This window comes from Mirounga angustirostris, unplaced genomic scaffold (assembly GCF_029215605.1).
Source record: "Mirounga angustirostris isolate CCGP_5_RB_7025 unplaced genomic scaffold, mMirAng1.0.hap1 SCAF_3, whole genome shotgun sequence".
Lineage (NCBI taxonomy): Eukaryota > Metazoa > Chordata > Mammalia > Carnivora > Phocidae > Mirounga > Mirounga angustirostris.
Window position 1 is genome coordinate 189,027,668 of NW_026991711.1, and position 26,351 is coordinate 189,054,018.

The 26,351-nt window shown below is 44.0% G+C and overlaps 2 protein-coding genes across 3 annotated transcripts; one reads left to right on the top strand and one right to left on the bottom strand.

Annotated features, from left to right (window-relative positions):
* Positions 1–24,400, top strand: LOC123838279 (UDP-glucuronosyltransferase 1A1). Of its 2 annotated transcripts, none has more exons than XM_045867315.1 (5): positions 1–887; positions 20,072–20,203; positions 21,196–21,283; positions 21,572–21,791; positions 23,953–24,400. In XM_045867315.1, exons 1-5 carry the CDS (start codon positions 24–26, stop codon positions 24,248–24,250), a joined length of 1,602 nt encoding a protein of 533 aa, XP_045723271.1. In that variant the 5' UTR covers positions 1–23; the 3' UTR covers positions 24,251–24,400. The 2 variants fall into 2 exon arrangements, with proteins under 2 accessions (XP_045723271.1, XP_045723270.1); XM_045867314.1 differs by lacking the exon at positions 1–887 and adding an exon at positions 11,101–11,964.
* Positions 5,873–6,948, bottom strand: LOC123838280 (dnaJ homolog subfamily B member 3-like). The gene has a single exon (XM_045867316.2). The coding sequence runs from the start codon at positions 6,860–6,862 to the stop codon at positions 6,122–6,124; it is 741 nt and encodes a 246-aa protein (XP_045723272.1). The 5' UTR covers positions 6,863–6,948; the 3' UTR covers positions 5,873–6,121.
* Positions 24,401–26,351: the final 1,951 nt, after the last annotated feature.

A 26,351-nucleotide genomic window follows, 5' to 3' on the forward strand; every position in this document is an offset into this window, starting at 1 on the left:
AGCTGCTTCGGGCTTCTGTGGACATGGCCGCAAGATTCCTGGTTCCCCTGCCAGCACTCGTGGGGCTATTGCTCTTCCTGTGCGTTCAACCGGGGGCTGAAGGTGGGAAGGTGCTGGTGGTGCCCATGGATGGCAGCCACTGGCTCAGCATGAAGGAGGCCGTGCAGGAACTCCATGGCAGAGGCCACCAAATGGTGGTCGTTTCGCCAGAGTTGAACATGCATATCAAAGAAGAGGATTTTTTCACCCTGACTACCTATGCCATTCCATACACCCAGGATGAATTTAATCATCTCCTGCTGGGCCAGACTTACCTGGTTTTTGAAAGAATGCATTTTCTAAAGATGTTTTGGAACTCTGTGGAAAGTTTAAAGAGTGTTGCTTTGGTTTTTCAAAGGTCTTGTGAGGAGCTCCTGCGTAACAAGGAGCTGGTCAGGCAGCTGAATGCCAGCTCCTTCGATGTGGTTTTAACTGACCCCGTTTACCCCTGTGGAGCAGTACTAGCTAAGTACCTGTCACTACCTGCTGTGTTTTTCTTGCGTTCCATTCCATGTGGCTTAGATTTTGAGGGCACACGGTGCCCAAACCCTTCCTCCTATATTCCCAGGTTATTAACAATGAATTCAGACCACATGACGTTCCCGCAAAGGGTCAAGAACATGCTCTACCCTCTGGCCCTGAAGTACATTTGCCACATCTCTTTCACTCCTTATGCAAGCCTTGCGTCTGAGCTTCTTCAGAGAGAGGTGTCAGTGGTGGACGTTTTCAGCTTCGCATCCATGTGGCTGTTCCGAGGAGACTTCGTCCTGGACTACCCCAGGCCAATCATGCCCAACATGGTCTTCATTGGGGGTATAAACTGTGGCCACAGGAAGCCATTGTCTCAGGTCTGTATTGGTGCTTATGTCCAATCAATGTTCCAGGTGGAACACGTTTTTTTTTTTTTTTTGGTTGTTGTTGTTTTTGTTTGCTTGGTTTTTGTTTTTAATTTACTTCCAGGTGCTTACTTATCTGCCAGTCTTTCTAAGATTTCTACCTCTCATTCTCCTAACAGTTCGGTGAGATAAACGTTAAAGTACCTCCACTAGGGTAGTAAAGGTTTGCAATGGTCACCAAAAGAAATGAGAGGCAGGGGTGCCGGTCTGTGATAGGATTGACAAGCACTGGTGTGAGTCAACCAAGACTGTCCTTTCGTAAAGGCACCTTTTTCGTGGTTGTGCAATTTTCTCCGACTGTGTAGGAGCAGGGATGCTGAGTTGTGAGCTGATCCATCAGGGGTTTTTGCTTGTGGGGTGTTTGCTTGTTGAGGAGAAGGACAAAGGAACCAGCAAATTGCGTTTGTTGACACGATAGTTTTTAGTGGCCCTGTCTCGGAAGGGACTAGAGTGTGATCTGATCACAGGAGACCTAAACACCAAAAGGAAGCAGACGTGTCAGAGAGCTTGAATAAATTAAGTGGAAGTGAGACAATGTGGAAGAGATAAGAAGGGGTCTGTGTGGTCCAAGAAAGAAGTAAGTGAGTTCAACTTTTTAGAGATGGAGCTGTGCTGACAAGTTTTCTGACCAGGAGTTGATGTCAGGGATATAACATGGGGACAATCAGAGTTGGATTGCAGGTTGGATAGGTCTTATACTTAGGATGCTGAAGTCATCGAAGGATGGTGGGAGGGACTTGGAAGATCAAACTATGAGCCTATAAACCCAGTGAAGGGGGCGGGCAGTGATGAAGAGAACAGAGTCTAAAAGGGGAAGGGGATCTTAGGAGGAGAAATCAAGAGTTGGACTACTGCGCCACCCAGGCGCCCCTATACCACGTCTTTATCCATTCACCTACTTTATTTTATCATCCATTCTATTGATGGACATTGGGGCTCTTTCCATAATTTGGCTTTTGTAGATTATGCTGCTATAAACATCAGGATGCATGGATTCCCTTCAAATTAGTACTTTTGTATTCTTTAGGTAAATATCTAGTAGTGCGATTGCTGGATTGTAAGGTAGTTCTATTTTTAACTTTTTGAGGAAACTCCATACTGTTTTCCAGAGTGGCTGCATCTTTTAGTTTTCCTATGTGAATATATTCTCTGGAGTTAACTGCACTGTTTCAAATTCTCACTCCCATTTTTCTAGCTGAATGGGCAGGTGAGCAAGTGACCTAACTATTCGGGCCTCACTATTGTCACAATGAATACACAGTAAGTATTTTCTATTATCATTATTTAAAAAGTGCCCAGCAGGACAAGGTATGTCATCTGAAGACCTTTAGATATGTTTGTGCCAAATTTATTGGGTACACGAGAGATCGTTTATACTGAAATTCTCAAGTATTATATGTGATAGGCATACCATTATCACTTTTATTCCACTACATTTTTTTTTACTTTGAGGTCTTGTCACTCTTATTTATTTGGTTTGGTTTACCCTTAAATGTGACTTCTTTTAAGTAGTTTATGGAAATTTTCTCCAAGTATGAAAGATCAAAGCCTAAGTCTTTCATATTTTTGCTCCTTTTCTTTCTTCTTTAAGATTTATGATGGGTTCGGGGCACCTGGGTGGCTCAGTCAGTTAAGCATCCGACTCTTGATCTCACCTAAGGTCTTGATATCAGGGTCGTGAACTGAAGCCTCACGTTGGGCTCCATGCTGGGCATGGAGTCAACTTAAAAACATTTTTTTATGATGGGTGAAATTATTTTGCTGGTTTTCTCAAAGAAATAATTTTGGGAATTGCTTATTCTTTTTACTCTTTTTGTTTTCTATTTCATTAATCCCAGCTTGCTTTTTATTAATGATTGTCATTCTTGTGTCTTTTGGTTTATTTTATAGTTATTTTTCTAATTTTCCTTAGGTAAGCATTAAGTTCCTTTCTGTAAGAGTTTTCTTAATAATGAAACATTGAAGTTCATAGGACACTTTCTATGTCTCCTAGGTTTTGGCACTAATCATATTTTTTTCTTTCTTTTGTTTTTGGTCATTTAATTTTCTGGTTTGGCTTTCTTTAAGTCCACAGCTATCTTCAAACCTGTTTATTCCCACATAGTTAAAATTTATTTTAGCTATCTCTCTCTTATTTTTTTTCTAATTATTTTAGGTTTTAATCAGAGAATGTTTCTTATGAAATCCCTACATTAAATAATTTGATAGGTTTTCTTTGTGGTCCAGTACAGAATTGCCCAATGGAAGTATAATGCAGGCCATATATATAATTAAAAAAATTAGTAGACATGTTACAAAAAAGGCAAAAAGAGGGCTAAAATTAATTATATCTTAATCAAATATATCTAAACATACTTTCAACATATACTCAATATAAAATTATTGAGATATTTTATATTCTTTTGCTTTCATAGTAAGTCTTCAAAATCTGATATGTACTTTACACTTACAGCATATCTCAATTTGGACTGGCCACATTTCAAGTGCTCAGTAGTCACATGTAGCTAGTGGCTACTGTATTGGATAAGATATGATTAACATTTGTAAATGTCCCATAGATACCCCTAAAAAATGCATATTTAAAAATTTTATTTAAAAAACCTCAATATGCCCAATTCTTAAAATGATGTCTTACACTACTTCCTTATTTAACTGTGTGCTCCATGGGAAGGGGCTAGTGAGTCCTTGGAGAGAGTCCACTGCAGGGTCCTCCAGATGGTCATCTTTGCACCAGAGAAAGTGCTGTTTTCTCTACTCTGAAAGCCTACTCAAGCTATTCCATAAATGAGGAATACTGATATACAGGACTGTGATTTTGGAGCCAAGACTTTTTTTTTTTTTTTAAAGATTTTATTTATTTATTTGAGAGAGAGAGAATGAGAGAGAGAGAACACATGAGAGGGGATAGGGTCAGAGGACGAAGGATGCGGTACTCGATCCAGGGACTCCAGGATCATGACCTGAGCCGAAGGCAGTTGCTTAACCAACTGAACCACCCAGGCGCCCCTGGAGCCAAGACATTTTTTAAAAGCAGTTTTCAGTTTTGAAAATTCTTTAGATAAAATGCTTTATGTTTCTGTAAAAGAGAAACTTTCCACTCAGCAGCAGTAATCCAGATCTCTAACTGAATGCTGTTTGTTTCAACAAATGCTGTTAAAACCCCTGGCAACCTGCAATCTACTGTCTTCACTAACTTGACCACTCTAGGTACCTTATATAAATGGAATCACAGTATTTGTCTTTTTTCGACTGACTTATTTCACTTAGCCTAATGTCCTCAAGGCTCGTTCATGTTGCAGGACATGCCAGAGTTTCCTTACTTTTAAAGGCTGAATAATATTCCATTGTATGGATTGACCACATTTGCTTATATATTCATCCATTGACTTGTGGGTTGCTTCCACTAGAGCTGTTAAGATCCATGACTTCTGAGTGATCCCCGTACGCCAGTCTTACTGGGCCCAACTTGAAGACTTTCCTGACCAATGGAGACTTATGTTAACCAATTGGATAGACACAAATGCACTTATTCTGTCCCATACAGAGTGGTGATTTTTAACCCTTAATTAGCATAATCACCATGAAATTGTGCACCCTCTTTTCTATCACTTCAAAACTCTTGACATCCCTTCTCTCCCTACTCCTCCTCCCCTCCCCACCAACAACTATGAATATCTTCATTGGTCTGAGTTCCCTAGCCTAGCAAGGAAATGAACTGATTTTTTAAAAGCCCCAGTACTGTTTTATTCTGATACTTCTTGTACAGTTAGTGGGTGAGAAGCACTGCCTGGGTACCTCAGTGACCATTTGATGTAATTTTAACAGACTGTGTGCCCTCGTGGGACAGTAGTGGCTGAATCCTATGTCCCTGCTGCATAATTGTTCGCATGCCATTCCATGGGGATTGGACTTTACAGGCATCAAATTCAATTTCATGTATTCCTAGTTAAACAGTGCGCTCAAGTCACACGACCTTCCTGTAAAGAATGTGCTGCATTTTTAGTCTGTCTAGTTCAGTTTCCTTTTTGCTCCCATGCCTTATGCCAACTTTTCCTTAGACATGACCAAAGGGGATGGCACAATTTGTGATGGACCATCCCAAGGCAACCATGCCCAAAATGGTTTTCACTGGGGGTATAAACTGTGCACAACAGAAATGTACTCTCTCAGATGTACGCTGCCTCACCCAATCTGTACTCCAAGCTTTCCAATATTCTTGGCTTTTGTGAACCTAATTTGAGATGAGATACATCCTGCACGCGGCAATGGGATGGTTTTGTGTAGTCTTACAGAAACACTTTCCACATTTTCATCAGTCATAGTTGTAGAACCAAGTTGGGTACAGGCTAGCAATCAGATTTGTATTAAGGTTTTGAGTTATCACTACCTTTTTTTATTCTTTTTTTTTTTTTTTTTAACCTGAATAAAGTCCACAGGATGCTCTTGACTAATCATGTAACTGTGAGTAATTCACTTAAGTATTTTGCTCAAGCCTTTGGAGGGAACATGTTCCTGCTTACATTTTCAGTCCCCTCAAACGGATTTCAGACTTCTGACCTCCAGATCGTTAAGAGAATAAATCTGCATTGTTTTAAACCACCAAATTTGTGGTAATTTGTTACAGTAGCCATAGGAAATGAATACACCCACTTTGCCAGGTTTACGCTTTTTTAAAAAGCCTAGGCTTACTATATTTAAACGGAAAACTCTCACTAGTCACCAGCATTTATGTGGGACTAAAAACCATCCTTAAGCCAGAAGTATTAGTGTATTCACATCTTTTACTATTATGTGTTGAAAAAAATTGAAGTAAAACGATTTATCTTGGCAACGTTAACTTCAGAGAAAACCACCTGGCTGACATTTCAAACAAAATGGAGAGGCAAGGTTCAAGGTGCTGTAACATTTTGTCCTAGTACCAAGAAATCATCACTGTCTGCCTCGGGATTATGTTTAATAAAAAGCAAAGTGCACACAGATATTTACAACAGCTTTAAAGACAAACAGAGGTCCTATTCGTGTAGCCCCAACAATAACAACAAACAGGCACCGGCATGACTGTTTATAAATTCTTGAGAACAGCTGTTCTGAAAGTAGAGTTCCCTTGTAATCTTCAAAAAAGAAAAAAAAAAGAAAAAAAAAAGTCCAATTCCTCACAATGTGCTCTGCATTAAAGTGGACCGCAATTACTTGGTGTCAATGCGCAGCAACTGCTCTTTGCCATTTATTACCAGGGACTTTAACTCTCCATCTTCCTCCACCTCCACCCTTTCTTGGCCATTCTCAGTGATTCTCTTGGTGGTGACTTTTTTGCCATTAACGATTTCGGTGGAAGTCGACACGGACTTGAAGTTGCTGGACCCACCACTACCACAAGACATGGAGAAGGAGGAGAGGCCTCCGCTCCCCAGGGAACCAAAGGCACCAAAGGCACCAAAGGCACCAAACCCTGTATCAAAAGAAGAAAAACCACCCCCAAACGCCGGAAATCCACTGAAGGCCGCCAAGAAGGGAGTGGGTCCTCGGCTTCTGCTTCCCCGGGAGCTCCTCCGACCGCCCACCATGTTCCCTAGCGGGTCTCCGAAGAAGTCGAACGAAAACGGGTCGCGGCCCCCGAAGAACTCCCGGAAGACCTCAGCCGGGTCGCGGAAGGTGAAGACGTACTCGAAGGGCTGGCGGCAGCGCCCGCCGCCCCCGCCGCCGTCCCCCACTCCCGCCTCGCCATACCGGTCGTACGCGGCCCTCTTCTTGGCATCCGACAGGGCCTCGTAGGCCTGGGCCACTTGCTTGAACCGCCTCTCCGCCTCCTCCTTGTTCTCAGGGTTTTTGTCGGGGTGCCACCTGAGCGCCAGCTTGCGGTAGGCTTTCCTGATGGCCTCGGACGACGCCTGGCGGGGCACGCCCAGCACCTCGTAGTAGTCCACCATGGCGGAAGGCCCGGCGCGGCCCGCGGGCCACTGGCACGACGAGGGCTGTTGCGGGCTGCCCCCGGGGCACGGGCCCGAGCGCTCGGCGAGGCCAGGCCGCCCGGAAGGGGCGCCCTTGTGACGTAGCCCGCACCTCATTGGGCGAGACCGCACCCCAGGATGCACTGCGCGGGGGGGGCTTGCCGCTCTTCCGCGAGGGCCTCTGTGGCGTGTTTCGCACGGGCGCCGACGCCCCGCCCACCGGGGCCCCGCCCACCTCTGGCCCCGCCCCCCGCCCCCCAAGCGAGCTGTGCTCTCCAAATCGCGCCCCGCCACGCTGCCGGCGCGGGAAGAAGAGGAAGTTCGTGGGAGTGAGGTGGTCTGTGGATGTGGCGGCCGGGGGGAAGGATTTTGCTGAAGCAGGCTTTCTGTCCGGCTCCTCCTCCGCCTGTCGGGGTAGAGTGATGGGGGTGCGTCTCGTCTGACCTTGTGCTCAAGGACAGCCGCATCATTTGTCCAGAACAGCAGATCTCCGGTTTTTTGGCTTCAGGACCCTTTTGCTTTTTTGAATGTAGGTTATATCTATCGACACTTACTCCATTAGAAATGAAAGCAATGGAAAAAACTCGTTAGTCAATTTAGTAGCAGTGAAACCTTACGTGCTAACATAAATCATATTTTTATGGGAAAATCACTTCTTTTAAAAAAAGATTTTAGAGAGCGCGGGAGCGCGCATGCGCTTGCGCGAGGGTGGGGGAGGGGCAGAGGGAGAGGGAGAGGGAAAGAATCCCCAAGCTGACTCCGCTCTCCTCGCAGAGTCTGTATGGGGCTTAATCTCAGGACCTGGAGAGCATGACCCCAACCGAAATCAAGAGTCCTGTGCTTAACTGCCTGAGCCACCAAGGTGACCCCAAATAACTTTTTCAAAGCAAAAAAATGAGTGAAGAGTGGCATCATACTACATTTTTCACGTTTCTCTGGTTTAAGAGAAGAGAAGGGGATTCTTCTCTCTGCTTCCGCAGTCAATCTATTGCTATATCACAGGTGATGTGGCCACGGAGAAGCTCCACTGTACCCTTAAGAGAGCATGTGAGGGAAAAAGCCAAATATCATTATGGAAATAGTTTGACTTTGCAAAACTCCCCTAAAAAATTCTTGGGTATCCCCAGGGTGTTCTGGCCCATAGTTTGAGAACTCCTGGTCTAGTTTATCAAAACGATTAAAACTTGCTGGCCATGCTCGTAGTGCTGTTGGTCGACGTTGGTGCAGTAATTATTTCCACTAAAACTGCTGTACCATGACCATGACTTTCTTTTTGGCATTTTTGGACATCTGACCTCTGTCTACTTTCTCCTTATTTTCTGACACTATATTTTTTGCTTTGATAAATGACAAGGCAGTACCAATAAAGGTCACTTAGTTCTAAGAGGAAAATGATTAACCAGTGAACTCTAATATTTCATCATAAAGGGTAGTAGATCCAATGAGGCACTCTATGTCACCAGGACAAACCTCATGTCACCTTGAGGGGCTGAGTACGATCCTGGAGCTGGCAGTAGGAAGTGGACTGGGAGTAGAGTCTAGTGTGAACAAAGCCATGTGGGAAAAGCCTGTTTGGGGAAGGTCAAGTGATCCAGAATGAGTGGAGGGAAAGGGGCAGAGGGGTCGGGGTCGGGTGAAAGGGCTGGAGAGGAGGAATGAGCTTGGACAGGTGGGCTGAAGGTCCATTCCAGGGAATTTTGAGGGCAAGGCTGAAGAGTCTAAATTTTATTCTGGGTCCTAGGAAGCTGTTGACCAAGGTTTCAGGGATGGTGGTGGGGTGGGGCAGTGCAGGGAGCAGCTGATGCTGGAACTCAGAAAGGGTAGATAGGGGTTGGGGGCCCCCAAACAGGACTATGGCAGCTGGGTCTCAGAGACAGTGGATTCAGCACTTGCTTGCTTGGATATGGGGCCTAGAGTGAAGGAGGGAAGTGTCACATCTATACAAAAACATTTACTGAGTGCTTACTGTCTGCAAAACCAGGGACTGGCACCCAAGTGAGTGATTCCAAAGCTGAAACCCCGCTTGTAAGGGCAGAGTCATGTCCCCAAACCATCCAGGTACACAGAGGCCTCAAAAAGTCCCGAGGCTCTGTGTGATGCAGAAAAGTCATAAAATCATTACAATGGTGACTGTGTGTTTACAGCTCTTTTGCTACAGGTAATTTACATTTGAACTCTTTTCACATTGAGAGTTAAGAATTATTGCCCCTAATGTTTAAACTGGACTATGAATTTCAGAATTGCAGATAGGGGCACACCAGTGGGTTGAAGCATCGCTGCCCCTTTTCTAGCTGCCCAGAACCTTAGCCCAGGAGAAGGGAAAGTGCTTGGGGTGGGGTGAGGCTCTGTGTGGGTGGGGAGCTTCGGAGTGCATGTGTGTTTGAGCATATGTGTATGCGTGCACCCATATATAAGCATATGGGAGCCTGGAGATCTCTGGAGGAAGGATAGTGGTACAGGGAAAAGGGACTCTAAGTACCTGTTCTAAGTACCAGAATGAAGGGGTCCCTGTGAATATGGCCCACAGAACACCACAACTTTAAGAGTTAGCAGTTTCTCCATGACCTTCCTATCAGGTCCCCGAATATGGGTGGCTAGTGATGTCCACGGTCAAAATATTGAGATTTGTGCTCCCATCCTGGGATTGTAACATACAGCAGCAACAGATCCCCAAAGGACAGGGCGAGATGATCGGTTCTCTCTGCACTCAGATTCGCCTTTTCTTTGGGAAGGGCATTTCTGTTTGCGACTGCCATACTTGCTCCCTGACCCTACCCTTGAGCTTTTGGGGCACCAGCTAGTGCTGGGTATTACTGTGTGAGCACATCTGCCTTCTCCCCATTTATTTCGATTGGGTAGTGACTGTGGGGATCACAGCTTTACTTCTGGCTCCTAGTTGGCTGTAAATTTTGAACCTAGCCCTAAGATCTGGATAGTGCTAGAGGCCATGGGGAGTTGTGGTTAAGAGCAGGGTCTCCACGCTCTGACACTCAGGGCTGCGTTTCAGCTCTGTCACTTAGTAAATGCAGGACTCTGGCTGGTCGTATTTATCTCTATGAGCCTCAGTATCTTCCTTCGTAAAATGGGAATAATAGTATCTGCCTTTAAGGGATACTTTTAGGGGATTACATAAGATGTGTCGTAAAGTGCTTAGCACCGTACTTGATACGTAGTACATACTCCATACATATATGTTCTTACTGGTTTTGTCACCTTTCCCCTTTGCTTCAACCGGGTCATCAGAATTTTTCAGAGTGCTCTCGCTGCTGCCTGTCTGAGCGAAGGCACGTCTGTCCTGAGAAAGGCCTTCTGCACATGTACGCTCGAGTGGGCTTCCCTTCCCGCCATTCACTAGCCAGCAGCATTCGTCTCCTTCTTGACATGCTTCACAGCCTCTGACATGTCTATCTGCTTTCGTTGTCAGTCTGTCTCTTCTGATGGAGCCCGAGTTCTGGGGAAGAGGGAGACTCATCTGTGGTGGTCTCTGTGGGCACTCCCTAGGCCTGGTGCTATGTAGGACTAAATAAGTATTTTGTTGGACGAATGCATCAAAATGATGATGGGTTGGGCAAGACCCTGAGTGACCGTGGGGAAGGACATCCTGCAAGACTGTTATGGGCCAAAAGTAGGCTTGCAGTGTCATGCTCTTCTCTTTCTAAAAGGCATATTCTGCTTTCTATTTCATTCCTAAAAAGGAAGTCTAATTTGTCACCACATAACCTTTTTCTCCCCTCTTGGTCCATGGAAATACTCATTTAATGCATTCAAAGGTGCTGAAGCTGCTCTCCCTTCTCTGGCCCCTCAAGAATGTGGTTTGAATGGTTGGTAAAGAATTCCAGCCAGTTAAACTGTTGTTGCCTATCAAGAAAGCTAGTACGCTTGTCGGGATGAGCACCGGGTGATGGGTGGAAGTGTTGAATTGTACATCTGAAACCAATATTACACTGTATGTTAACCTAACTGGAAATAAAATAAAAACTTAAGAGTAAAGAAATAAAAAATAAAAATACTTGGGGGAAAAAACCCAGAAACCTAGTAAAGCTCTGCCCTCGTTAGCTTTGAAGGTAAACTTCCTGCTATTTTCAGCTGACTGACCAGCTTTAATCATGTGATACAATCAACCATTAACTTTGAGTATAGATTGGTTCTTGCGACAGGAAAGTAGGAGAGGACAGATTTTGGCAGGAGAGAGTCTTGGTGGCAAAGGCAGGGGAACCATGGCGGCAGGGTCCCGGGGTCCACGTCCGCTTGTCCTGGGCCTGCTGCTGTGCGCACTGAACCCCACTGTGTCCCAGGGTGGGAAGCTGTTGTTGGTCCCGGTGGACGGCAGCCACTGGCTGAGCATGCTCGGGGTCGTCCGGCAGCTGCACCAGAGGGGACATGACATAGTGGTCCTAGCTCACGAGGCCTCCGTGCACATCAAAGAAGGAGCATTATACACCTTGAAGAGGTACCCTGTGCCATTCCGAAGGGAGGATGTGGAAGCGGCTTTTATCAGACTTGGGCACGGTGTTTTTGAGAAAGAGCCTTTGCTGCAGCGTGTGGTCAAAACGTATAAGAAAGTCAAGGAGGACTCTGCCCTGCTTTTGTCTGCCTGCTCCCACTTACTGCACAACAAGGAGCTAATGGCCTCGCTCGCGGAAAGCAACTTCGATGCTGTGTTGACAGACCCTTTCCTCCCTTGTGGCCCCATCGTGGCCCTGTACCTGGCTCTGCCTGCCGTGTTCTTCTTGAATGCGCTGCCGTGTGGCCTAGATTTTCAAGGTACCCAGTGTCCCAACCCACCATCCTATGTGCCCAGGGCTCTGTCCCTTAACTCAGATCACATGACCTTCCTACCGCGGGTGAAGAACATGCTCATTTTCTTGTCAGAGAGCTTTCTGTGCAATGTGGTTTATTCCCCGTACGGACCACTTGCCTCAGAAGTCCTTCAGAAAGATGTGACTGTCCAGGACCTGATGGGCTCTGCATCTCTCTGGCTTCTCAGAAGTGACTTTGTCAAGGATTACTCCAGGCCCATCATGCCCAACATGGTTTTTGTTGGTGGGATCAACTGTGCCAGCAAAAACCCACTGTCCAAGGTGTGTATTTGAGGGGGAACTTTACAAGTCCATATCCTTGCAAGTACTTTGGATGGATGAACTTGCCCTCGATATATGCTGAATGAGCATGCTGAAATAGTCTCAAATGCCCTCTTTCGTTAGTTTCTACCTTACAGATCTCCCAGGTCTGGGTTGTAATTTATATGTCTTAGCCATCCTCTTCTGGGTTATTTCTTTGTATGGGACACTTTAGGAAAGTATACTTTGGGCATTTTCTTCTGTGTCCTCCAGTGAACAGTAATCAGTTAGCTGCGACAAAGGTTAATTGTCATAAGCACAGAGCAATGAGTGTAGGGATCCTTGCAGAGAACACAAATTTGCATGCACCTTGCCCTTGACTGGGTCAGACACACAAGGGTCAAGACTGCTGAAATAATTCTTTGACATCTATGGGTCCTGATGGCAAAAGTTGCTTTTATGTTTCTGGTTAAAGATCCAGTTGCTAGATATTCTGATAGGAAGCTCGCTCCTGCGGTCCCTTCTCTTCTAATAAGTAAATATCAGACAATCAGATTCTGGCATTGGGCAGAAAGGTCCTGAGTTTCATTCTCTGCAATGCTTATGAGTTAATTGTTTCCCATACAGAATTTGAGGTATGCAAAAAAGTAGCATTCACATCCTCTTCCAATCTCAACGGAGGTGATAGAGAATAACAGGAGAACCTCTGTCAGATGAGGGGTTGGGAAGAATTTTCCAAGGAGGTGACATTTCAGTGGGCATTCATTTATTTTTCAAGTATTGGTTGAGGATTAACTGGTAGCCCAGGTACTTTGCAGCTGCTGAGTCTGGCTCCTACTAAGGGACTGTCATCACCCTCAGAGAGCACTGAATCTTATTCCCAGAGTGACTCCAACGTGATTCACATCTTAAATGATCATGTCATTGTCATGTTATGTCACATCTTAAATGATCATGTCATTGTCATGGCACGGAGAAACTATGGGTGGCAGAAAAAAAAACACCACATGAGAAATCCGGTGCTGTGTGTTTGCCTCCACCCCATTGCTGCATGACAAGATCCTCTCTATGGGGCTCTGATTCCTCCCCCATAATGTGAAGAGAGATCTGGTGACCTCCTCAGATTTCTCACCAATCAGATTCTGACACCCCATGGCCTGTTGGAGAAGGGTATGTCTGATGGGGTGGTCTGGTTAAGAAAGATAGAGATGGTGTTGATTTTTTGGAAAGCAAAATGAGAGAACCGCACGTTCTAGAAAACCAGTAATAATTCTTTCATATATAGGAAAAGGTGAAATATTACCGAACCAGGGGTCACATAATAGATCAAAGAAAAGAGAGCTAGTCAGCATGTCTAAGAGTGGAATTAAAGAGGAATATTTTTGGCATCATTATATAGGATCCAAGTGAAAACAACTGTGTTTCACCTTTGCTTTGAAATGTAAAACTTTGGAGATGTGCATGCATAAACGAAATTCCATTTGAAATAGAAGGGCTTGCTTATAAATCTGCATGGGTATTCTCCATTACACTGGCTTGCTTTCTATTCCTGGGACATTGCAAAATCTTTCCCTGTTCAAGACCCTTTGACATGATGTTCTGTCCTTCTGGGATGCTGTGCCTGAATTTGTGAGGTGGCTGTCTTATTTTTTAGGTCAGCTGTAATGGCACTTCTTCAGGGAGTCCTTCTCTCTAAGATAGGATCCTGTGCTCTTTCCTTCATAGCACATCAAGTACTGTGATCATCTCATTTAGATAATTGTTTATTGATCGTCTCTTCCATATATGTTGGGGGCAGGGATCACTGCTGCCCGTTACCATACCCTTAATACCTGGTAATGGGTTTGCACGTGATTGATGTCTCATAAATATCAGCATCTTGGGCATATAATTAGCACTTGCTAAAAGTTTGTTAAACGAATGAATGAGAACCACGAAAGGGTATGAACTGAGGACTAGTCACCAGATAGGCAGTAATCTCCCCCAGTTCTTTATACTCCTACAATTACATAAAACATATGTGCTTGTTTTTTTTCTTTTCTTTTTCCTTAGGTGATTTTTTAACATTTAAATTCAATTAGCCAACATATAGTACATCATTAGTTTCTGATGTAGTGTTCAATGATTCATTAGTTGCGTATAACATCTAGTGCTCTCGTCAGATCATGTGCCCTCCTTAATGCCCATCACCCAGTTACCCAACCCCCCACTCCCTTCCGTTCCACAACCTTCAGTTTGTTTCCTGGAGTCAAGAGTCTGTCATGGTTTGTCTCCCTCTCTGATTTCTTCCCATTCAGTTTTCCCTCCCTTCGCCTGGCGTCCTCTGTTCTATTCCTTATGTTTCTCATATGAGTGAAACCATACGATAAGTCTTTCTCTGCTTGACTTATTTCACTTAGCATAATCCCCTCCAGTTTCATCCATGTCGATGCAAATGGTGGGTATTCATCCTTTCTGATGGCTGAGTAATAGTCCATTGTATATATGAACCACATCTTCTTTATCCATTCATCTGATGAAAGATATCTCAGCTCCTTCCACAGTTTGGCTATTGTGGACATTGCTGCTATGAACATTGGGGTGCATGTTCCCCTTCAGATCACTACGTTTGTATCTTTGGGGTAAATACCCAGTAGTGCAATTGCTGGGTCGTATGGTAGCTCTATTTTCAACCTTTTGAGGAATCTCCATACTGTTTTCCAGAGTGGCTGCACCAGCTTGCATTCCCACCAACAGTGTAGGAGGGTTCTCCTTTCTCCACATCCTTGCCAACATTTGTTTTTCCCTGTCTTATTAATTTTAGCCATTCTAACTGTTGTGAGGTGGTATCTCATTGTGGGTTTGATTTGTATTTCCCTGATGACAAGTTATGTAGAGCATTTTTTCATGTGTCTGTTGGCCATATTACAAAGCTTTGATCATCAAGACAGCATGGTGTTAGCACAAAAACAGACACATAGATCAAAGGAACAGAATAGAGAGCCCAGAAATGGACCTTCAGCTCTATGGTCAACTAATCTTTGACAAAGCAGGAAAGAATATTCAATGGAAAAAAGACTGTCTCTTCAATAAATGGTGTTGGGAAAATTGGACAGCCACATGCAGAAGAATGAAACTGGACCATTCTCTTACAGCATACACAAAGACAAACACATGTACTTGTATTGAAATTTTTGTTGCTTGTTTTACAAAAAAGGCAATAATATATCCCTATGGCTCACGTATCAATATGTCATGGATATCGTTTTGGTTCTAAATATTATATCTATTTTTTTAATTGCGCCATGTTTCATGGTATTTACATGCCACAGTTTATTCTGTTAACCATGTAATCTTGTTCCCTAGGAAGAACACTGAAGTTTATATTCCAGGGCCTTGCTCTTCTTGTTGTTACTTCAAATATCACCTTACCAAGGATCAAGCTCTTTGTAGTTTTCTTCACATTTGTTCTGTTCCTTTCTTGTTCAGTTTTTCTTAAGTATTTTACACCTTTTTTTTTTCTTTTGTCACCCCTGTGAATGTGATAGTTTTTCCATTTCTGTTTGTAGCTGGTTATCTACTCACTATTCAGCCCCAAATCAAAATTGAGCCTAATGAAAATATTGATTTCATCATTAAAAAAAAAAACTAGCATGCAGACTTTCATCAGTAAATAAAATATGGTTTCTTCTGTTCTGAATTCTATGCCAGGTATTGGTCTTATTGAATTCACTAGAATGTTTAAAAACAATTGAATAATTTCAGGAATCACAAGGATTCTTGTCTTGCTCCTGATTATAATGAAGATTGATTTTCATTTCATCATTTTATATCATGTTTGCCATTTTTTTTGGCAAATAGTCTTTATGTATTTAAGTGATTTCCTTCTTTACTTTAGGATGTTTACTAGGAGGGTCTACAGGGCTTTATCTACCATCTTTCTCAATATCATAGTTTTGTCATCATTTATCGATACATTTTCTTTGCCTGAAATTTGTCTAAGTGCTGAGCTCTAATGATTATGCGTTGGCTGCAGCTTTGTTTGGTGCAAGCAAGCCTTGGTGTGAGGATGTCTTTGTAAGTTGTACTGGATGGCAACCCTCTTTGTCTTACTTAATATTTTTAATTTGAAATTCCACTTTTTTTGGTATTAGTATTACCACTCCTGTATTATCTTGTTTACCTTTCCCTAGTGCCTCTTTGGTACCCCTTTGTCTTCAAGATTTTTTTTTTTTTTTTTTTAAACACAGAGCTGAGGGCGCCTGGGTGGCTCAGTTGGTTAAGCGACTGCCTTCGGCTCAGGTCATGATCCTGGAGTCCTGGGATCGAGCCTCGCATCGGGCTCCCTGCTCGGCAGGGAGTCTGCTTCTCCCTCTGACCCTCACCCCTCTCATGCTCTCTCTTTCATTCTCTCTCTCTCAAATAAATAAATAAAAAAAATCTTAAAAAAATAAATAAACACGGAGCTGATATTTTTAACCTGGTTGGGAAACTTTTGCCTATTTGCACTTAATTTAACAATCGCTAGATTTGATTCTAATTTTACCAGTTTATTTTAATTTTACTTGGTCATTTTCCCTTTTCCTGGCAAGTTGCTGTTTATTTTCTTTTTCCCCCTTGGTTAATTAAAGAATGCTTTTCTATGCTTCCATTACTCTAGTGGAAATTGTCCTGGTCCCAGTGCTCTTAGTCAAAGTCCTGAACTTCAAGAATAGAGATACAACCTTTAGCTGATAGAGTCCATATGGAAGGCATACCTGGTGTTGGGCATGTCTGGGATGCCTGGCAGATAAAAGATAGTAGGACAGTATTAAGAACAAAGCTCAAGGATTCTAAGCTGTCCTTCCCCGCTCAGGGTGAGAGACCATCTTTGGGGACGTGTGGGGATTCAGAGATGATATCCATGCATACATGTTGGGTCTGAGGGAAACAGCCAAACGGAAGGTCAGTGAGAACAGAGACTTGACAATGGCGAGGAGAAACACTGGTGAGCAGGGAAGCTGGCAGGCTTTGTCTGTGGCTCTGAATCCGTAGTGATAAAGCAACAGTTTTCCGACATGGCAAGTGCTTACCAAGCATTTTGAGAAACAGATGACATTTGGGAAGAGAAAATCTAATAAAAGCCTGGAACTCAAAATACTAAACTCTCAGCAAAAGTTAGGACCTGTGTTAAAGTCATCGACAGGGTGGGCAAGTGCTTTCATGTCAGAGGGGGCCTTATCTTTTTTGGAAGGGGTAAGAGGTGGGGCAATGGAGGGTTATTTTCGTTAACCTGTCGCTTCACTCTTTGGCCACTCTAGAGTCTGTGAAGTCAAGGCCAGGTTTGGGGAAGTTTTGCCAAGTAGAGTGTGGACCTCACCAATGTTGAATTCCAGAAGAGCTGGCCCAGAAGAGGTGTTGGCCGTGATAACACAATCTCTGCAGTTTGCCCTTCTGTGATCTGTAGATGAACCTCTGTGACATTTAAATTTTAGTCTTGCTATGTACCTTTGGGTGTTTATGGACCTTTGGGTTCCATTTTATGATAATCACACCCTGCTGGGTGCTGAGTGGGTGGGGGAGAGTGTACAAGGAGGGGAAATCAGATGTGGCCCTTTGTAGATATGGTTAAAGTAAGAGTGGGTTTCATGAAGAAGGGAAGGTCCTAGGAAGTGACGTGATCTGTTTACCTTCACTCAGAAAAAAAGAGCTCAAAAGGTACTTGGAGATGAGCTTTCTTTCTGAGGAAAGAAGGATGTGGTGTAATCCAGAGGAGGAAGGACTTCAGGAAAACCGTCCTTAGGATGTTTTTGTCATAGACCAGAAATGCAGCGTGGTGGTGGGGAAGATGATGCTGGCCTCCCTGACCTTTTGAATGAGCCCAATGGAGAAGGCTGGGACACACCTGCTAGGAGCCAGAGGCTTCGAAGAGAGCTGGTGGGGGTGGACCAGGCTGGGGCTTTATCCCTGAGGAGGGCTGGGCAGTGTTCGGGCTTTATTGGTCATGCTCTGAACCAAACCTGAAAGAAGTCTCTTAAAATCACATGTGCTGAGCCCTGTGGGAAATGCTTTCCATGTCACACCCAGGGTGGCCAGTGTTCTGGTTTGAACAGAACTGAAAGTCCCGTATCTCAGGAAACCCCTCACTTCTGGGCAAACCCCAGCACATCATACAGTCTCATTAATGTCCTTGGCATTCTTGGGAAACTTAAAATAATTTGGAAGGCTCTAGGGGAGTTCATTAGATCATGAAAAGCTTACAGTTGGGGGAAAATTGCCACACTCACACATACTCTATTTCCTCTACATGGAATTGCCAGTCTGTGTGTGTGCATGCCCCCACACACGTGTGCATGCAGCTGTGTGCCTGTGTGTGTGCATGTGTGTATGCCCAAGTGCGTATGTATGTTTCCTGAAGACCACAGTACACTGGAGTTGGCTTCGAAGGTTGGGGCCAGATCAGGCTAGGCTGAGATTATTGCTGAGGGTTGAGTCTGGGGGCTTCCTTCCCCCTAATGTTGCTGTTCTTCTGATTGGATCATCTTTTTCTTGCTTCCTCTCAGAGCTTTTGTCTGACATTCATCTCTAAATTAGTCTATTCCTTGTTACTTTAGGGGTAGAGGCTTGATAGGTCATAATCTGTGATCTGTACTTACTAGTGGGGTCCCAGCCATCACTGTCTCTCACCCTTATACATGCAGACACTTCTGAAGATCCCATCCCCCTGCTTCATCCAAGGGAACCATGGATTGTCCATTTTCTAGTAGTTGTAAGTTTCATTATTGACTAGAAAACCACTCACAGTTCATTTCTTATTCCTTGGGTCACCTGGCTCAGAAGTTTCTTCAGAAACAAGTCCCATTGCTTTGTCTTGAGTTTTGTCCTTACGTAGCCAAGACTGTAATGCCCAATGGTGGTCTTGGTTGGAGGAGTCGGAGCAGCCTTATAATTGCAGTCTTCCTTGGATGATGGTGATGGATATATTGCTAGAAGGGATCAGCTTCTGGAATGGGACAGGAACACTCTGCGGAGGTCATGTGCTGGGTGGGTTGAGACTCACTGCTTGTTTATCCTTCCCGTTGGTGGCTGGTACTCAGGGTTTGCTCACATGCCCTTGACCCTCTCTGAATTCTGCAGAAGGGGCTCAGATCCTGGTGCACCCTTGGCAAGGTTTTCTGTCCCATTTTGTATCTCGCATACCTAGAGAGAAATATTTTGCTTTTTACAGTACATTATGAAGCCAGCAAACAAAGATTCAGATATCTTTCTGTATGTTCTTGGTAAGGCAGGAAAGTTGACTGAGACTCTTCAGAAATCTCTTCTCCAGGAAAGGTGGGAAATTGCCTGGTTGACTGGTTAAGTTTCAGCACTGAGTTGACATGAATATGATCCCTAATCACCCCAGTGTATTGGCTGCCATATGGAAGACTCTGCTGTAGGCTGTGGGGAAGCAAGAATTGTTACAGGCTGTCTTGGCTATTTGAGGTTTTTTCTTAACCATGAGCCTCATCTTCAACACTATTTGCAGCTTTCTGCTTTGGCTCCATTCATTCTTTCAAGATAAAAGGAATATTCCAGAAGCCTTGGAAAATAATATACATATTTACTGTAGATTTTCATAAAGGGGTGGTGCAGGAGTTTTAGAGTCTGCAGAAAGCTTTCCGAAATCCTCCTTGGACAGCTTTCCTCTCTCCCAAGGTCTCCCTTCACTGATCTGCTAAATGGCGCTCTCCCTTCTCTTTGATGCTCATTCGCCTTTCCCTCCTCCTTCCGTACTGCCTTCTGCTCTCTCCTTTAGTTCCCTTCCTGAAAGCCTGTTTTCTCCAAGACCCTCCCAGCTGCTTGAAGCCCCTGGAAGTGGATCTGGTCTTAGCTCTGATTGCTTTTCTTTTGGGAAATGAGCATACTACCTGGATTCTGCATCTCAGAGAAGGAGAGAAGAACCCAGGAGACAACCTAACATGCAAGAAGCCTTCCTCCTTTGGAAGGGAGTAAGGGGAGTGGGGGGGGGAAGGCTGTAACGTGCACTAATATTTTGTATCTCTAACACACACACACACACCCCTTTAATCACGTTCTTAAGATGAAGACATCTGATTCATAGCTGAATGTATGCAGTTCCCGAAGAAGGTGAGAAAAAATTAACTGGAAATTTCTCTTATGGTTCTAGGAATTTGAAGCCTATGTTAATGCTTCCGGAGAACATGGAATTGTGGTCTTCTCTTTGGGCTCCATGGTCTCAGAGATTCCCGAGAAGAAAGCTATGGAAATTGCTGATGCTTTGGGCAAAATACCTCAGACAGTAAGAAGATTCCATACAGTTCTATCTTTTTTTTTTTTTTAAAGGAAATATTTTTTTTTTTTAAGATTTTATTTATTTATTTGACAGAGAGAGACACAGAGGGAACATAAGTAGGGGGAGTGGGAGAGGGAGAAGCAGGCTCCCCACTGAGCAGGGAGCCAGATGCGGGGCTCGATCCCAGGACCCTGGGATCATGACCTGAGCTGAAGGCAGACGCTTAACCATCTGAGCCACCCAGGCGCCCCTCCATACAATTCTATCTTCCCAAGAGTTGGAACCCCAGACTTCTAGTATCGATGTTAATCCTATTAGTTGGACTTTCGGTTTGGGTTTCCCTGCAACTTCCTAATTATTAATCCAAAGTTCTTTTTGCCATGTCACTCTCAACTACTCTGTTAAGCCATGGTCTATGTGACTTGGAGGTCTCGTTTTCTCTAAGAAACTCAAAAGTGTACTAAGGAAAATTTATTTTATTTTATTTTATTAACTAATTTATTTGTAAAGATTTTATTTTTTTAAGTAATCTCTATATCCAACCTGGGGCTCGAACTCACAACCCCGAGATCAAGAGTTGCATACTCCACTGATTAAGCCAGCCAGGGGTCCCAAGGAGAATTTATTTTAAAGATAAAGTAAACAGGATAATGTACAGGATGGTGTTTCTTCATATTATGTAGGAGTATTTCCACAAAAAGCCTGCTGGTCAGGACACTGGATTCATTTCTTATATTTCTGCTTCTATAATTCTACATCCATTCACTTTATTAAGTAAACTTCCCTTTGAAGTGCAGAAAAGTGCAAAAGTCGTAACTGTACAACTTGATGAATTTGCACAAATAAAGAGAATGTTACCAGTCCCCAAAGCCTTCCCAGTCCCGACACCTCCCACCCTTGCCAAGGTTATGTTCATTCAGAGGACTCCACATTGTAGCTACTATGGCAGATGTTTTTGAATCATTGTGTTCCTTAAACTCTGTTCTTGTCTCTGCAAGGTCCTGTGGCGGTATACCAGCACTCCCCCACCAAATCTCGCGAAGAATACAATACTTGTCAAGTGGTTGCCCCAGAATGATCTGCTTGGTATGTGGGCAGGATTTGGTGTGTTGGTCAAACCCAAGTGAAATTAAGGAAGTGGCTTGCGCCAGGCTGTTCTAAAGGATTGTTTAGCTGGAAAATATTATGGCCAAAGTGTTCCACATTGCTTTTTATCTGGTGGGGCATCTCAACCCACATTTTCCTCTGCAGACTTCTGCAGGAGCCACATGTGGGTGGCCCTGAGTCCTCAGAGCGCTTTCAGAACCTAGATGGTGTCAGACTGTGAAACTCGGTGACTTGACTGCTGGCGTCCCTCCCTGCTTTGCTTCTCAGGTCACCCGAAGACTCGGGCCTTTATCACACATTCTGGCTCCCATGGCGTATATGAGGGAATTTGCAATGGCGTTCCAATGGTGATGCTGCCCTTGTTTGGTGATCAGATGGACAACGCGAAGCGCATGGAGACCCGGGGGGCTGGAGTGACCTTGAACGTCCTGGAAATGACTTCTGAAGATTTAGCAAATGCCATAAAAACTGTCATCAATGACAAAAGGTAAGAGAGAAGGTACAGAGGAATACTGCGTGTATTTTGGCCATCTCATTCACAACAAATACTCAAATGTGAAAACAAATGAATAAAAACCCAATTTATAAGTAAGATGATTTGGGGATTATTATTATTCGTTTTATAAGAGGATGCTTTAATTCCTATGGAACTTATCATCAAAATGATTTTAAATATTATTTCCCTCAGTAGGATTAAAACTTCAATTAATTAAAAAATATAGTCACCAAGTAGACATCTGATCTGTAAGTTCCTGCAAAGAGAGAAATATTCCATTACAAGAAGCAGAGTGTCCATAAGATAAAAATAAGCCAGGAGCTTAGAAGTACAGCTCTCTCTAGCACTGAAGCAAATGAGAAATTTTGTTCATGGGGATTTATAAGTGGGATGGGGTCATTTGATAGCGCAGACAAAGGCTTATAATAAAAGCAAAGATCAGTCTGTTCAAATGTGGCTCTGAAAACAATTCAAGAGGCAAAAGCCATCAGATCAAATGATCTGTGCATGAAATTGATCGTATTGCTGTCAAGTTCCCTAGTAACAGACTGGCCAAAACCTTATGGGAAGAGGTGATGGCCAGGGGTGGCCTTCGTCCAATCCTTGATGTGTGCGTGTGTGCACGTGTGTGTGTGCGTGTGTGGGAGCCTGTGCATACGTGTGTGTCTAAGAGAGTGTCGGGAGTCTTGACCCATAGTTGCTTCATTTTGAAAGAGACGTCAATCAGAGGGACAGGTGTGAAAAGACTGGAGTGTGTTCAGATGGGAAGAGACATGCCACAGGGTGGCACGGTAGGCCTGGGCAAAGGAAAATGGAGAAATGGGGCGCTCACGTGTGTGGTGCCAGGGGATGAGAAAGAAAAGTCCACATAACCCTGGGGTAAATGCCCAGCGCGCCCAGAGCGGCGGGTAACATCCCTCCATCCTGATGGGCCTCTTCTGACAGCTCAGCTTGCCGGCATCAGGCCGTGCTGCCCCCACGTCGAATGCACTGAAACCCCGACTTTTCTCCACGCGCTGACAAAAAAACTCATTCCTGAGGTTCGCACTAGTAGTACAATTTTGATCTTCTGTTGAGTGGTACAGACAAGTACCTGGAACCTACAAATGACTTGGTAGAAGTTCTCTTGTCTTTAAAAGAACCTTCATCAATCAGCTTAAGTTACCAGCAAACTTCATCTATTTGCTCGGGAGTCATCTCTGCCTAATCGTGAACCTCCATGTTCCCAACATGCCAAGCTGGGACATAAAATAAAGACAAATGGAAAAATTTTGAACATCAGATGATGCACCCAGGCCATAACAGGTGCTCAGTAAATGGTGGATGAATGAATGAAAGTTCTAGAAAATCTATTTTGTTTAAGAGAAGATTTATATAAAAGGAAGATGTTTAACAAGACTTATGGCCAAATATTATTATCATAGTATAATAATGTATCCAGATATAATGACAGGCCTGTTTAAAGATAGCAGTTATCATGACTGCTCTTGAATAAGATTGGATAAGAGTGTCTTACTCTGGTCTTTCTTCTCCTTTTCCTTTTTTTCCTCCTTCTCCTCCTTCTCTTTCTTCTTCTAGTGCATCCACAGTTAAGGGTCAAGTCATCTAACCCAGTTCGGATTTGGAGGTTCCGATTCAGCTATCCACACTGTCCAAAGCCAACAAAAATCCGTTTGTTGAACAGGCTGCATAGACACAGTCTCGTCCTAACGTTAGCACTTGGATGGTGTGACGTGTCACCACCTTGCAGATGGCACTTATAAATCGCTTTTGCTTTGACTAGATGTGATTGTTTAAAACCGTGAAAGGAAAACTGCTCATAATTTCTGGCACACCCTTTTCTTTTATTTCTTTCTCTTACTGTAAAAGTATCTAATTTCCTACAAAAATACCAAGAAAAAGAAAAGAAGAGAATAGGAAGTAAGGTTCAAATAATTTAATACTATAATTTTGGCTTCCAGTTTTCTTTCTACATTTTTTTTTTTAATTTCAGAGATAAAGACCATTGTGTGTGTGTGTGTGTGTTTTCTGTCTATAATGGAAACACATTTCCTCTGCCAAGTTTAGCAACTTCCCAACCACAGCAAGCCTAAAGGGAGGATGGTTCACTGCAGCCGATGTTCCAGACACTCATAACTGTCTCTGTGTTTAGCTATAAGGAGAACATCATGCACCTCTCCAGGCTACACAAGGACCGCCCCATTGAGCCCCTGGACCTGGCTGTGTTCTGGGTGGAGTTCGTGATGAGGCACAAGGGGGCTCCACACCTGCGCCCTGCAGCCCACGATCTCACCTGGTACCAGTACCACTCCCTGGATGTGATCGGCTTCCTCCTGGCCATTGTGCTGGGGGTTGTCTTCATCACTTATAAATGTTGCGCCTTGGGCTACCGGAGGTGCTTTGGGAAGAAAGGACGAGTTAAGAAACCTCACAAATCCAAGACACACTGAGAAGTAGGTGGGAAATGAGATGACCCAAAGGTGCAACCAGAGGCAACGTTAAATTCATGTTCTGCTTATTAAAGAAATACTTAGCCCTGAATGAGATACCCCTGAGTGTTTTCTTAAAAATAAAAACAATCTAATTGCTAGTGATACCTACAGGTCGAGACATGTGAATGGTTTCTGCCCCCTCTAGTATCTTTAACCTGGACTACCCTTGTCATCTTTAAAATGACTTGCCAAAAGGGTCGGACAGGTCCCTCCTGCACTTTGCATTACTTTTCTTACTTAGAAGTGAGGCTTATTTGGGGGGCACAGATTTCAGAGGTCCTCCCCACCCCCACCCCGCAACCCAGGAGGACGGTTCTAACATCATCGTCTGGCTTCTGTAGACTGTTGTGATCAATTCCTTCACCAGGACAGCAGGTCTTAACTTACGCTCGTGCTTCACAAATGTCACTTTGTGTATTTAAAGAAGGAGACGTTTGTTTATTCCCAGGGCACAGTGCTTTGTACTTGAAATAAATGAATGACTTAGGATCTTTTGAGAATTGTGTCTGATTTCTGTCTTTAGGGAAAAGAATGGTGTATAAAATTGATGAGTGATGTGTTCAAGAGGATAATCATGGCTTGTGGCAAATGGATCTCATTTGAGAAAAGCCCAAAGTAGAGTGTCTCACAAGTGTATTTTCTCTGATGTTTCCCACAAGTGAAAACATTAATAAATTCATATAAATTATATTTCTTAGGTGTTCTTCTCTTCCTTGTTGTAGCATTTCTTGGTTAGCCACATGTGCTGATTGCAAAAATGATACATGATTATGACAGAAATTAGAAAAATACAGAGGTGCACACATACACACACAAGAAAATAAAAATCTGGTAATCGTGTTCCCCAGAAATAACCACAGTTACTATTTTGGCAAATGCATATCCTTATAAAATACTGCAGCTACACCAAATATATCTAGCACTTTCTAACACTCTTTTTCACTTCACCCTACTGGGAATGCCCACCCCACACTTTTCTATAACATTTAATTCATTTTTAGTGGCCAAGAAGTAATTATTGCTTGGATGTGGCAGGATTGATTTAACCCAGACTTCTGGGTGGATTCACTTTTATTTTCTTCCATAAAAGAGCCCTCCTTGAATAGCCCAGTGGCTAGGTCTTTGCACATCTTTGTGACTGTCTCCATCAACTTGCTGGTTGTCTAAGCCTGGGTTCCCTTGAGGCAAGGGTTCCAGGGCAAGTAGCTTATTTGGTAAGTGAAGGAAGCCCTGACATGGGAGTGGGGAGTGGGACGGGGAGTGAGGGCCTCCAAGAAGCTGTTCTCCTGTGGGCGGCTGGAGCTGAATCCCTCTGTTGACGCTGGGGGCCAGTGTAAGATGCCAGACTTATCCCACCTTAGCGAGACGCCAAGTCCTGAGCTCTCTTGAGCACCCGCCCTGTCCATGACCTGCTGCTCCCAGGTCCTATTAATTTCCCTTCGCCTCCAGTAGGCCACGAGGGCAGGCAAGGGGACCCTAAAGGCCAGAAAGAGCCCCCCAGGAGAGAAACTGAGGTGTGGTGTTGGAGGCGGGCCCTTGGGCACTAACACAGAAGGACGCAGGGATCTGGGTCGGGTTGCAACCCTGAGCAGATGGCTTGAGTTATTCCCAAACTGCACGCAGAGAGGTGCTATCCGTCTGTGGCAGAGCCATTTCCTGCACCCTCTTTGGTGTAAAGTAATATCTTGAAGGAAAGTATCAGTTGGTAGATAAATAGTGGGATCTTGTTTTAAATTTTTTAAAAAGATTTATTTATTTTAGAGAGAGAGAGAGGGGAGGGAGGAAGAGGGTGAGCTGAAGGAGGGGCAGAGAGAGAGGGAGAGAGAGAATTTCAAACAGACTCCCCACTGAGCACAGAGCACAGAGCCCAACACAAGGCTCGATCTCACAACCCTGAGATCACGGCCTGAGCCAAAACCAAGAGTCAGAAGCTTAATGGACTGAGCCACCCAGGCACCCTGCTGGGGTCTTGTTTTTTTTTTTTTTTTTTAAAGATTTTATTTATTTGACAGCGAGAGAGACAGCGAGAGAGGGAACACAAGCAGGGGGAGTGGGAGAG

Bases quoted from the DNA above. Each gene is read 5' to 3' on its own strand.
- LOC123838280 (XM_045867316.2), bottom strand. From the start codon at position 6,862: ATGGTGGACTACTACGAGGTGCTGGGCGTGCCCCGCCAGGCGTCGTCC.
- LOC123838279 (XM_045867315.1), top strand. From the start codon at position 24: ATGGCCGCAAGATTCCTGGTTCCCCTGCCAGCACTCGTGGGGCTATTG. The intron at 888-20,071 runs GTCTGTATTGGT...TTATGGTTCTAG, and splicing joins ACAGGAAGCCATTGTCTCAG to GAATTTGAAGCCTATGTTAA. The intron at 20,204-21,195 runs GTAAGAAGATTC...TGTCTCTGCAAG, and splicing joins TGGGCAAAATACCTCAGACA to GTCCTGTGGCGGTATACCAG.